Source organism: Fukomys damarensis, unplaced genomic scaffold (genome assembly GCF_012274545.1).
Source record: "Fukomys damarensis isolate Sample0158 unplaced genomic scaffold, DMR_v1.0_HiC HiC_scaffold_26, whole genome shotgun sequence".
NCBI lineage: Eukaryota > Metazoa > Chordata > Mammalia > Rodentia > Bathyergidae > Fukomys > Fukomys damarensis.
In genome coordinates, this window is record NW_022900938.1 from 35,811,559 (window position 1) to 35,825,764 (window position 14,206).

General features: G+C 40.8%; 1 protein-coding gene across 2 annotated transcripts in view; it reads right to left on the reverse strand.

Annotated features, from left to right (window-relative positions):
- Window positions 1-14,206, reverse strand: part of Upp2 (uridine phosphorylase 2) — a 35,381-nt gene that overhangs the window by 3,869 nt on the left and 17,306 nt on the right. The window contains exons 3-7 of one of the 2 annotated variants that reach the window (XM_010606784.3): window positions 13,874-14,032; window positions 10,959-11,073; window positions 7,470-7,679; window positions 4,998-5,144; window positions 337-805 (exon numbers count right to left, since the gene is read on the reverse strand). In XM_010606784.3, coding sequence (XP_010605086.1) covers window positions 762-805; window positions 4,998-5,144; window positions 7,470-7,679; window positions 10,959-11,073; window positions 13,874-14,032 — 675 coding nt within the window. In that variant the 3' untranslated portion in view covers window positions 337-761. Of the gene's footprint in view, window positions 1-336; window positions 806-4,997; window positions 5,145-7,469; window positions 7,680-10,958; window positions 11,074-13,873; window positions 14,033-14,206 lie in introns of those variants that run through there. The other variant, XM_010606783.2, reaches the window with a different exon arrangement.

The following is a 14,206-nucleotide window of genomic DNA, read 5'->3' on the forward strand; positions in this document are numbered from 1 at the left end:
TTTAAAATCTTGTCTGTAAAAGTAATGAGTGAAAAACATAAAAGGCAGATTTTGAATGTTTCACCACAAAGAAATAACAAATATCATGAATAGACTAATTACCCTGATTTGACCATTATACAGTCACACATGTATTAAAATTTCACACTGTATCCTATAATAATCATTATGTGTCAATTTTAAAAAAATCATAAAGTAATAGGTGGATTATTTATTATTTACACCTGATTTTCCAGATACAAGGACTGGCTTTCTTGACAAAGTAATGACTATCCGGATGACATTTTTATTGAATTACATTTTTATTGGGTAACTCTTGGAACATGATCAGCCCTTGGGTTTTCTTGGTGATGTTGTGCAACTAAATGTTCACAACATTGGGAATGGATGAATCTTCAGTGACTTGATGCATATTCTGGTTCTTCTGGGTGAGACAACAAACCTTGTGCCTGCACAGAGAGGCTGTCGGCAAGAAGCAGCACAGGATAGTGCAAAGGGGCCTCAGTCTGAGCTGAGTCCCAAATCCGATTCAGCTATTTCTCCGTCATGAAAGGTGAGAAAATTATCTAACATCTCTGAGTCATAGTTTCTTTCTTTTTTTTTTTATCTTGTGTGGTGAAGGGGGATGTAATTGGTGGCCTCATACCCTTCCATAATAATTTTTCTAAATCCTGATTTATCTTCTTTTTAGGGTTAAGAAGCACTTCTGCTCCAAATTTACCATAGCCTTTCATTTTTGTTGTTAAATCTGTTTTACTTTATCAATGATCAGCAGGCAGTTTCCAAAGCCTGATATTCTTCATTGCTGGGGACAGTAGAAGAGTATAAAAATAGAATTAAAGTCAAACTTCTGCTTGCTTTTATTGAACAGTTGTAAAGTAATATTATGAAGACTGAATATGTCTCCAAAGTTACAAGTATCTGTTAAAAGAAATAACACTGAACTTTTCCTTTAAAGAAAAGCCACTGTGAGTAGCAAACAACTGATGATGGTGAAGAGGATTTAAATGGAACCTAATCTTCAACAAATATTACGTTTTTTATATTACCACACAAGTGCATGTCAAAAGGCAGCACTGTCTTTAAAAATGGAGGTAAATTGAATATACTTATCACAAGGTTATAGTGCAAGAGGATTGTCATCTTTAATCGGAAATGGGTTTAATAAAAGTAAATTTTGCTTTAAGAAAAGGGCAGATATGTGCATACTATAAAACGATAAATAAATGCACTATATAGTGTTTCTGTTGTACAGCTTTATACTATTCTAAAGGTTTGGCTTTTTGATATAGAATAATTTGGTAAATTCCACTATTTCTCTTCACCCAAATCATTGTTAAAGCAGCCCTGAGTTCCTAATACTCTTGCTCTGGATAATAAGATCAGTAGAGGAACAGTGATTTATGAGGGCTCGTGGCCCTATTCCAGGAAGTCTGTGCAACTATTGAATATGATAAGGCCAAGGGATTGCAGCTATAGTAAAAGAAGTATCTATAAAGAGAAAGAGAAAGCTTGACCTTTTGGGACAGTTAGGAAGCACTCCTGTTTTTCAGACAATTCCAAAACACTAATATGGCTGGGGAATGGAGGCCTAATTTGCCATGGCCATTTTTCCACGGCCAAAAGTCTAGCAGCCATTCTTCTCATTCATCAAGTTGACACATATTTATTGAGTCCCCAGTTTGCAGACATTATTCCAAGTCCTGAGGGTAGAGCTACTACAAGCAAAGTCCCCAGTCTTATGGTACTTCTACCCTAGTGGAGAGAGAGAAGAAATGTATGCCTTTATACATTAATAGGCATACATTAAAATACAAGTAAATGTATAAACAAAGCAGAAATAAAATCAATAGTGGTAAATGTGATGCGGGGAAATAAAACAGAAGGACACGAGTATGAGTGAATAGGTTTGGATGATGACACAAGACTTCCCTGAAGGAGTGAGATTTATGGTGAGATCAGACATTAACTGTAGAGAAAAGAGGCAGATCATGGACCTGAGATCCCCCTGTACCAGGCAGATACAGAAAGATCAGTTTCTTCATTGGTCCAAACTCTGTGAGCTATTCCTCTGAATTAGGACAATGGGTCCTCACAAGACTCTTATTTATAAAAGATGTTGTTGTGTATAAATTGAAACTATCAGCTACTACCTCGGTAGGAATTCAGATTGATTTCTGTCATCTGGTAGTATTAAAGCGATGGAGAAGGTCATCAGAGAAGGCTGCCTGGAGAAGCACGGTTGGGGGGTCCACTACTAACAGTATCAGAGAATGGGTTAAAGGTGGAGGCAAGTTTTGGAAGCTAAAGGCAGCAATGGGCGCTGAGCTCTTGGTGCTATGTGACATCTTTTTTTCCAGGTAGATTACTCCCTTGTCTAACTTTCTCTATCTCAGCAGCTGTTTATGAATTCACCCTCAGCCCCTCCCTAAGGTGAGCTTTTTTGGCTCACAAAGAAAGGACTGTAATTGAGTTAAAATCAAAAGGTGCCAGATGCCATCTCTCCAGCCTCATTGCTGTGGGGAAATGATGTTATGAAGTGGTAATCAAAGATGGTAGAAACCCAAGCATGGGTCTTTTGTCTGAGAACTTGATGGCTGATCTTCCGGGTTGCAGTGTACCAGGAATCTGCCTTTTAAAACAGAGATGTCTGGGCCACTAATTTAGCAGGCAGTTTCTGCTACCTGCCTTGCAAGCACAAGGTCCTGAGTTCGGTCCCCGGTACAAAAACAAAACAAAAAAACAAAAGACAGAGATGTCTGAGGGAGGTAAATAACCCCTGTCACCATGAAGAAATCTCAACATAAATATTCTCAAGAACTACCAAATTATAGAGGTTTGGATGCTACCTTTAATGTGAATGTTAGCAACCCAGAAGGGGTCTGCTCCATGAAAAGGCCAAGTAGTACCTGGAAGAGAGCTATTTTCAGGCTGACATCAGCTACCAGCAGCTTCAGCAGAAGCAGCAAAAAGGAAATGCAGCAAGGGGCAGAATCACGGGAAGGCAGAGGAAAGCATCAGAGAGAGGCACCTGCAGCTAGCAGGAACACCAAGGTCACAAAGATTTGTACCAAGGACAGAAAAGCTCTCAGTAGGGAATAACTTCTCTAAGGTTTCTGCAAAATTCCAAAGAAAGAAAGATTCATGTCCTTGGTTCTCCAGCCTGCAACTCTCTTTGGTTTCCCTGAGGAAGGGCTGATAGCCACCTCCACACTGACCCCTGGCAGCACGTTGATAATTCAGCATTTTATGTTTCACTAAAGTGGTTACCAGATTCTGCTGATTTACATTTCCATCTCCACTTCCATGTGACTCAAGTGATCACTTGTTTCTATAATGAAGAAATGTGAGGAGGCCTTTCCGGGCCAGAAGTATCTGAATCCAGGTGTTCTGCAGGCTGTGCGCTGATGAAGTGGTCAAGCAGCCACTCTCACTAACTCACAGCAAGAAAAGCAGATGCTGTTGTTTCTCTGCATGGGGATGCTAACCATGACCTTCTATAAAGAACAATGATGAATTCCTTTTTCTTTACTCATGTGGTATACCTTTGCTTGTTCACACATCCTGAGACTAACGTAGTTAAGGATAGTGATTTTACAATTAATCTCTTCTTATGAACCATAACTATTTTTAAAATGTATTCTCAGAAGTGCTACCACACACATTTTATTTGTACGGTGTATGGTAAAATTGATTGACTATGAGGACAAATACTACAATTCAAACATCACTTAAAATAAAAGGAAGCATTACTATGCTATTGTTTTTTTGTGGCTTCATTCAAAAACCTTTTTTTTTTAATCTTGGTAGCAGGATGCTACCCTCTTGTTGTGTACTACTGACATCACAGGCCAGTCTTCTGGGATCTCCCTCACTTTCACTGGCTTTTAATGCTTAACCAAGGACTTCTGGTTAATAGTGTCTTCTGTATGCTTCCTCCTTGTCCATTGCATGGCTTTAAATGCCACCTATATGTTTTAACTTACAATCTTATTCCTCCAGTCCAAATCCTCACCTGAATTCCAAACTCCTAAGTCTACCTACTTACAGGGCCTCCATTTGGATAGTGCGACTCCCTGCTTCTCACCTACATTTCTTCTGTTCCAATTATAACCTCATCCTTCCAGGTGTTCTGGCTGTAAATTTGGAAGTCATTCTGAACTCCTGAGTTTCTCCCAAAATTCACTGCAAGTTATGTCAAAGTATCAATGGATTTGTCTTTGGGTTGCTCACAAACTCCACAGCCATCGTCTCCCACTGGGCTGCTACATTCGCCTTCTTATTCTTCTCCCCATTTCTACCCTGGGCCCCATTAGGTTCTTCCCCACTCAGCAGCCAGGGTGAACATTTAAATGCACATCTGATCTGATCGCTTCTTTATTCATAGTCCTTGGGAGGCTCCTGGCTTCATTCAGAGTTAAAGTCACAGTTCTCACAATGAACAGTAGCACAATCTGCAACCCTTCTGCCATTCTTCATTGCTGCTGCTCCTCTACGTGCTCTGGTCTCCTCTTTGTGCCTCTAACATAACCTGCATCTCTTGCCTTGTGGCCTTAAGCTTACACTTAGCAAAATGGGCTTCCCTAGATATCCATGCAACATTTTCCCAAATGCCACCTTCTCCACCCATCCTCCCCTGACTATGCTAATTAAAATTGATGGGCTATTTTAGGACGATCTCATTTGCATCCTGTCTCAGTAAATTCAATTGTAATAGAAGATATCAGTCACTACCAGGATGAAGAAAGCTAAACTTGCTGTGGAGGCCTGGATATGTCGTCAATAGGTGGTGCCTTCAGGCAATTCTCTTTGACCCTTGAGGCTTGGTTTCCTCATGTGCATATATTAGTTCTGTCCATTCACAAAATCTTATGACATAATGTACGTCAAATACAAGTATAAAGCATGCATTCAACCCAAAGTAATATATAACTGGACCCCTCATTCTTGAGTGGAAATAGCTTCATGAAAGAGAAGAATGAGACCCTTGGGCTCACCTTTTAGACCACAGAGTCCACACATGGCTGCAAATACTGTAGATTCCATTTCAATATTCCTGACACCAGCTTCATATGCTCTCTTCAAGTAATCTAACTTGTTTTCTCTAGAAAAAGCACACAATGCTCCGTCGAGTCGACCTTGGCCTAAAAGAGAATGGAGATCATGTAGCGACCTCACTCGAGCCTACTCCTAAGGAGGGATAAGACTGGTACCGGATCTTCTGACCAGAGGACTGTGGAGCACGGCTGTACCTGCTGCAGCGTCCCTTACCTAGGGCTGAGTGTATGCTGCCAGGGACCGATCAGTGAGTGGTGGTAGCAGTCATCACTGTGTCCAGGGACACTGGGGACTGGGTGTTCCTGAAAGAACTGAGCTGTCCTTTGAGGAGATCCTCAGGCTGCCCTAGTGATGGGCGTGGCCCAGGTGGAGGTGTGGGGGAGAAGAGGAGGCTTCACCCTCGGTGAGGCGCCTAAGGGAAGCGAGGGTTGGGAGGAGAGTCTGGACACTGCAGCTCTCCACATGGCCGTCACGAGTGACAACCAGGGCAGGAGACCAGAGTGCCTGCCTTCTTCCCTTCACGCTCTCCTCAGCCAGTGAGCCACATGCTCCTCTCTAGATGCTTCCCAGTTCTCATGTCATTCATTTCACCAGCATCAAGTGGTGGGGACAGAGGAGGTGCACACCCAGAAAGCGGACCTTGACCCTCTCTCCACTCCTAGGAGAGCCCAGCTTGAAGCAGATGGGCTGATAACACCCCACCATCACACATTATGTGCAATCCATTTAGAGCCTTCTCTTTTCTTTCCCTGACCTCTGTCGCTTTCAGGTTGTTTCCACCCTCGCCATCAGCCTCTCCCTGTTCTTTCTCTTCCTCTGAAAACTGCCTGACAATACCTCAAATGGGGTTATTTATTTATTTATTTATTTTTAAATTGAATTGATTGGTGCATTCTAAGTAGACAGTACAGTTACATTCATTACTGGGATCTTGTACCTTTACATGCCAGGTCTTGTTTCTCATTTTTTCTCCTGTCCCCACCCTCTCTTCACCCTCCCCTTCCCTCCCCCCCTTCAAACACTTTAATTCCATTTTTACATTTTCTCATATTTTTTTCCTTTTCCCTTATTCCCCCTTCCCCATCCTTCTCACTGTCCCTACACCTTTGGTCCTTTTCTTCCTATTTGCTAATTGTCCCATGACAAACGGTGTTATTTAAACTGATTCAAACTCACATATGCCAGGAGCCAAGCACAGGGTGGGCTTGGTATGATGCAAGTAGCCCCACCTGATCCCAGAACGTGTGGCCCAGGCATGTGCCAGAGCATGCCAGGCTGGCCATGAGTAAGAAGTCAAAAAAGTACTGACTCCAAAGGCTGCCATTTGCAAGCTCTGTCTTAACTATCATTCTAGCTGACCCTCCAGATGAGGGGACAGCCAGCCCGTGGCCTAGGAGAAAGGGTCTTATCCATGTCAGACCCAATACCCCTGCTATTTTATAACAAATATGTGGTTAAACACCATCAGTGTCCTGCATAAAGTATAGATAATATAGCCTGTCTCAGTGCATAATTCGTTTGTGTGTGTGTGTGTGTGTGTGTGTGTGTGTGTGTGTGTGTATGGTACCAGGGATTGAACTCAGGACCTTGTGCCTACAAGGCAGGTGCAATGCCACTGAGCTAAATCCCTGGCCTCAATATATAATTTTTAAAAATTCGCAGTAATACCCAAAGTTTGATCCAGTGGGAATATGAAAGTTATTTATAATTAAGTCATGAAATAATATGATTTGAATAAAACTACACTAAAACATTTCCTGAATGCTCTCCACAGTGTGGGGTCAACCCCATGATAATTCTTTCTTCTGAAATTAGCAGAGTCTGTCCTTAAATGGTTTTGCTTGCTTGCTTGCTTGTTTTCCTTGCCCCTCATCCCTTGGAACAAGAGATGATGCTTGGCAGTCACCTTTAATTTGTCTGTAATCTTGGCATGGGGACCTTTTACTCGTACTGAGACAAAAGCACAGTGCTAAGACCACTCCATTCCTGTGGGATTTGTTCCTCTGAACATTTTCTCCCATTTCCTGGTCTCCATCCTTGCCTGGGTATTAGATTCTTTCTGAGATACAGGTGAATAGCAAAAACAGAACCAGCTTATCTCCCTTCCCCTGGAGTCATCAATTTCAGCTAAACGCATGGACAGAGATAAGATTTTGTCAACATCACTAATTGCATTTTAGTAGTTGATTTGCTCTTGTAGGATTAAATTTACTCAATATAAATTTATTCTGCATGTTTCTCTCTATTTATTACATCCTTATGTTGGTATGCTTAGTAAGTGAAAAGGCTGTGGCAATTCCTTTTTTAGTCCATCTCTATTAATTTTTGAAAGTATAGTTTTTATATAAATTGTAGGTTTCAATAACAAAATTGCTTTTCTGTTGCCTTGACTGTTTATGAATTATTCTCACCTTCATAAAAATCATAGGTACACATTGTATGTCCAATGAGGGTTGGGAAGTTGGGAACTCTTTTGCTGCAGTTGAATAGTTCTTCAGCCAGCTCCTTGTCAAGTTCAGTACTTCGAGTGACAACGTTGTCCAAAATTACCTGCTGAAACTGGGGCTTGAAGAAGGAGTCTACAGCTGTATCTGTTATTACAACAGATCCAGGTGCAATCCCTGTCAAGTGATAACAAATAAGTATTAGGGAAGAATATCATTGAAAGCTTACTTTTGTGACACATAGTAATAACTATTTTTCCATATTAGTTAAGGCTAGTTGCTAAAGGCTCTCTCTGTTTTCTTCTTTAATATTATTTTCTTTTCCAAATGCAATTAGATAACATTCAGGACAGGCATTTCTACTTGCTGTCTTTCTAGATTCACATTTAGAAAGTGATAGGGTTTAGATTTCAAGACAAACATGACTCTTGGGCATGTAAATTAGTACTAGTCTTGAGGCTTAATTTTGAAAAAAGTAGGTCAGGAATAAACTAAATGAGGCTGCCAGCAAATAGCTTTCATAAAGTGATGTGACTACTTGATATTTAATCTTCTCTGCAACTCCTTGATTACTATAATTTCTTGGCATCTCTTTCAGTCCTCTCTTCTTTTTGATTCTCGTCACATTCACTCGGTCTCCTCCCTGACTCCATGTAAATTAGGCTGCTTGGCTGACCTTCCACTGCTACTGAGTCTGGCTCACTCAAGGGACTCAGCTTACTGGAGAAGCCATGTTCTGCTAACTCTTACTCTGCCCTGCTGCTTTCCCTCAGACTTATACCAATTCATCTTTCAGGTGGCAGCTTTAGTCACTTCCTTCAACAGGAAGTGAATCTAGGGAGGGAGAGCCAAAGCAATGCGTATATAAAAACAAAAGGCAACACTGGTTACATTAAATTTACCCAGGCCACCTGTGACTCAAACCCTAATTTAATGGCATGCTTCCTAGGATTAGAATGCCATAGACTCTCTGTTTTAACTCTCGCACTCACGCGAGTGTGTGTGTGCGTGTGTGTGTGTGTGTGTGTGTGTAGTACTAGTGATTGAAACTAGGGTCTTAGCTACATCGGTGAGAGCAATATTTACTCACTCCTATCTCACCAGTCTAGCACTCTACTTGTCACACTGGAGTTACTCTATAGAAATGTTTTGAATGAGTAAATGCTGCTATAGAGGTGCCACAGAGAATAGATATGCAAACTCCAATCCACAAGCCAAATCCCAACTGTCTTTGTAAATACAGTTTTATTGCAACACAGCCACATACTTTCACCTACATACTGTCCTTTGTGGTTTTCAACCTACTGTGCTGAGTCCAGAAGTTGTGACAGAAACCATATGGTCCACAAAGCCTAAAATACTTACTATCTGGCCCTTCGCAGGAAAAGTTTGCCAATCCCTGTTATATAACAGAGCTAAACCTGAGTTACATAAATTCCAATGTTGATCAAAGTAGAGTTAATTACAGAAGATTTTAGAAGACCCAGCTAGTGATCCAAGGTGGCCTCTGAATAGAGCTTTAAAGGATCAAGTACTTCTTACCTAAGCTAAACAAGTGGTTCCCGTTCAAAATATGCTAATAGGAAAGCAACTGAAAAGGAAGTTGAGGGCTGGGGATTTAGCTCAGTGATTCTGGTGCCTGCCTCACAAGTGCAAGGGCCTGAGTTCGATCCCTGGTACCAAAAAAAAAAAGGAAGTTGAAAGTGCATATAAAATGATGTCACTTGCATGCCATCTTAATATTTATGTGTATTAAAGAATGTATTTCATGGTTCAATTTTTTCAAAGGGACAATTTTGGGGGGGGTACCAGAGATGTAACTCAGGACCTTGCACTTGCCAAGCAAGTGGCAGCACTACTGAGCTAAATCCCCAGCCCCAACAAATATTATTTTATCAAGTGCCTTATTAGTGTTTGTTCACTCTTTTAAGCAATGAGAATGTCAGCAAAGAAAGGTGTATACATCTTTCATCTCCAGATGCAATACTGCTTAAAACAAAACAAACTAGTATTTTCTTCCTATAAGCAAAGAGTTCATTATAAATATATAACTTTAAAAATGGATATGTTCACACCAGCACTGTAGATTAATTTATTATTAAGGCCTATTCATAGGACTTCATTGTGATTTGTTTCTGTCTGTGTGCAGTGTGGATAATGTTGCCATGAATTTAAAGACCATGGCCATGAGCTGAACAGTCCCCAGAGTAGCATATCCACGCTGGACACTCATGGATACCAAGTGGGAACTGCAGCAGTCAAGGTGGTGCCATGTATAGATGTGAGCTATGAAAACTGATATTTGTACACCATAACCCATGTACTATGAGACAATTTAATAACAGAGCTATGCATTTCATTCCCAGAGGCGCTCTTCCCTATTAAAGTACTAAGTGGGTTAGCTACAGTCTAGATGGAGTCTTATCTAACACTAATTGCTTACATTTTCCTTTCACTCTGAATGGGCATCCACGCTTTTCCTTTCTTGCATATGTAATGGACCTTGGCTGTATTTTATTCCTGAATCACTGCCTGATTTTAGGGAAACATGGCTGATTTTAATGACTGTGTCACCGGACATATCACTTCACTAGGGTTTTCTTTTTCTTTTTCTTCTTTAGATTTCTGAGGTCTTTTCTTCCAAAGATGTGTAATTTTAATGTCATTTCTATTTCAAATTCTCAACCTTTTGACTAATGCCCATTTAGTCTTGTCAGTCTGTCAACCAAAACTTTCCAGTCATAGTGACCTATTTGTACTTGTATTTGGGGACACAATAAAATTGCTCCCTGAGGAGGCCTGTTCTTTAAGAGAGGTGAGGGAGGAGAGGTTTCCTCAATACTTTATCTCAGCACAATCTGGAAGCATAAATGAGGGCCCTTGACAGCTACTTGACCCACCAAGGAAGAGAGGACTTGGGAGGATCTGGGGAAATGTTAGGAAGGACCAATTGACCTTCTCTAAAAAGCTCCTCCTAATCTCTTTCTGGGGTACTGATGAGGAAAAGATACAGCCAAGAGAGCTATGTGGTCAATGAGATGAGCCAAAAGCAATGGTTTCCTAGGAGCTGTGAAGTCTGCTTACTTAGCTGATACAGCAGGTGAATCTTTGTAACTTATCTACTTGAACGTGCTTCTATCACTTGCTAAATTTCCAAACTTCAAAACTTACTCTTACCCTTAAAATATTTTCTAGCACTTTTCTATTCATCTCTGTATGCACATCTGAGACAGTTTGGGGATTAAGCAGCAATATCTCTCCCTCCAGCTTTCCATGGGGGGGAAAAAAAGAAAAGAAAAGGGCAATGTGAGTAGATTTCCTTACATTTCCTCAGGTCCAGCCTCCTAATACTTTTTAGTGCATCTTGGTTTCTGCTGGGCTATATGTTGGTGTACTTTGAATGAATTCAAGTATGTATGTAACTCAATTTTAACAGGAGAAATCAATCCATCTCACCTATTCCCCCCGATGTACCAATTCTGATAATAGTAACGTCACAGCACCGTGCGTGATGTAGTAATTTGATAAGTTCATGAAGCATAATAGAAATGGAGGGGACTCCCATCCCATGCTATTGAGAGAAAAGAGAAAGTCATTATACATCACACAAATAGATTTGGGAACAGGACATATTTTCTTCCTTCATTACAAGTTAACAACTTTGCCAACACTGAGGAAGATGTAAGTCATCTCTAACTGACACATACATGACACATTGATGGATGTGTCCATCTGTGAGGATCAAAGACAGGCATCTCATTGCCAGTTAAACCAAGCTCAGCCCTCATTGTCAAGAGCAGAAGGTAGAGACTGTGTGGTATACGGGGGTGTCAGGGCACTACCATTTCTGATCTCACCAAGGAGTTCTTGTCAACACTCCTGTGTAAAGAGCTTTTGTACAACTGACTTATTTCAGAGGAAACACAATTTTGGCTGCCATGTTTCCAGTGCTTCTCCAACATAATAAGTCAAAGAATAGAACCATTTCATTGTTCCCATGTGGCCTTGTCCACTAACTGCTAATTCTGTGTGATTATTGAGAAGTTCTAGGGGAGAAATGTGGTAAGATTTCCACATACGAATTTGCAGCTTATACTGAACATGTGGGTGAGTTGCTATAGCTTATGAGAGTAATTCTGGTTTTCTTCAGCATTTTGAACAGTAGAATCAATGTCACCAGACTAGGGATCAACACAAGGTCAGAGGATTTATCAACTCTTGGTGATTGTACTACGTTCTAATAGTTCTTTAGAAAGGCCTTCTCTACCGATATTTGTGAAAACTAGGTCCCAGCTTCATATTAGTGGATACTTCATTCCTCACTTGAGTAGAGAGTCAAATGGTTCCACTATGTATTCTACTCTCGGGCACAGAGTAGACTTGGCAAAACCACTGGAGCTGTGCCCATCATGTCTTCACCCAAGTTCCTTCCTTCTCAACATCAAGAATATTAAACAATGAAAGCTCTGAACCTCTGGCTTCACCATTTTTGGACAACCAATATATCCTCATTTCTGAATGTATGATAAACCTTCTGAAGCCAGGAATCAAACCTGAATTGATTTCTACCCTCAAAATTAATGAGTTTGGGATGTTGGCACTGGCTTTGCAACTAATGAATAAACTAAAGGTAATTTTCTGAACTATAAGTTGATGATGGGGTATGGAGAAAAAATGAGAACCAAGATTTGTCATGTAAAGGTACAAGATCCCAATGATGAATGTAATTGTACTACATATCTAAAAAGTACCAATAAACTCAATGAAAAAAATTAAGATGGTGGATTATTGTGTGATCTATTAGGTACTTCCTAAATCAGATACTTGATAAGTGTATTATTAACACCTATTTTGCAACATAGTGATAAAATGACAAATGAACTCATGTTTCTGTTAAAGTTATTCTCTCTCTCTCTCTCTCTCTCTCTCGCACAGACACACAGACACACAGACACACTCTTTGACCGCTGTCAGAGAGGAAGAATTTTCAAAGGGGTTTCCACAGGGAATCTTTTGTCTACCTACCAAGGCCCATTTTTAATTGGCTATCCTTGGATTGGCACATATTTCAAATCCTTTTTCCTGACAGGACAGCAGTGTTAGTCTGCTGCCATTTTCATGTCTTACTCTGCAGCATTATTGCTCATTTATGGTAGTTCTATTTTTTTTATATAAACCTTACTTTTTTGTTCTTCCTCATTTACTAGTTCACAAAAGGACAAATGGCTATAATTTGAGAGATCAGCAAAAGTTACCAAGACAAGATTTTTCACGTTCAGAGGACACTCTGCTTCCTTACAATAATGCAGATAGTCTGCAATTACTGATTGAATGAACTCATTCGAGCCCAAAGAAGGTTTCAGGCACTCCTGGCCTAAAGGGGAGATCTAACTTGGCTGCTACACTGGTTCTGTATGCTCTTTCCTTTGTTGGTCCAGGCTTCCAGTCATGATCACCACTGAGTTACTTTTTTTTTTGGTACCGGGAATCGAATTTGGGTCTTTGCGCTTGCAAGACAGGCGGAACCACTGAGCTAAATCCCCGGCCCAACCACGGAGTACTATGGACAATCTGAGTGGTCAGTGCATGGTGACTGTCCCTGGTGTGGGTGCTGTTACAAATCAGCAGCATAGAATTGTCCCTCCTCTGCAGGACTCTCCCCTTGTTTCCAGACTTGCCTGCCTGTGACTCTTAGGAGGGCTGTCGTGTCTATACATGCGATGGACACATAGCCATTGCTTCAGAATCCTGCCCTGTGCAAGGAGACTAGTTGGAAAAGGTGAAAGGGATGTGCAGACACCAATACCTCCTAAGGGGCACCACTTAGCGGACTGGTCTGCAGCTTCCCTAAAACTTTAAATCATTCCTCTTCCAGGTGGGCTTTTGACATTGTGTGTGTCCAGAATTGTTAACATATTCTAAATAAGGGAAGAGTAATTCACAAGGGCTTGTTGGAAATGCATCAGCAGATTTTCAGAAAGCTTATTTTAGTGTAAGTCCCGCTTTAGTACTCCTGAAAATTGGCCCCTATGCGCTAAAAACTCAACATTCCCAAAGCTAGATAAAAGAGAGAGACAAAAAACATTGCTGGTGGATGGGGTGGCATCAGTCAGTGACAAATACAAAGGAGGGAGTTTGAGTGAATGTGTTGAGCACTTTTTCATAACTTGAATAGCTAAATGGTGGCTACAAATAACATTGCACGCTATGCTGTACCCAAAAGACTCTTTCCAGTAATGGATATCATACCTGGACACGCAGCGTAATTATGGAAGAGTGCTAATCAGAGGGGGAAAAGAATTGTATGCAGAAATCCTCACTCTGTTCTCCATCCTGCAGGGACCAGCTGACACCCACCACTGTGCACTTACACTGATGGAGAGCACTGGCCCGGTTTTGAACATGCAGTATCTGTCAGTTCCAGCACAGATGTCTTTAATGTCTTCTCCACCTTCTGCCAGCCCAAGCTCCTTGTGCATGAACAGTGCAAATGCTTTCATTCTATTGGGGCTCCCACCAACACAGACAAACTGTTAATAAAAATAAACAAGTACCTTCTATAGTAACTAGGATAAGAAATCAGGATCAGATTTCAACTGTAATGCTTTTATTTTAATATTCCATTAACTCACTTAAGAGAGTGTGGAGATGTCATGGGTTATATTCACAAACTAGCTAATTCACATCATTAACCTGTAAAGATT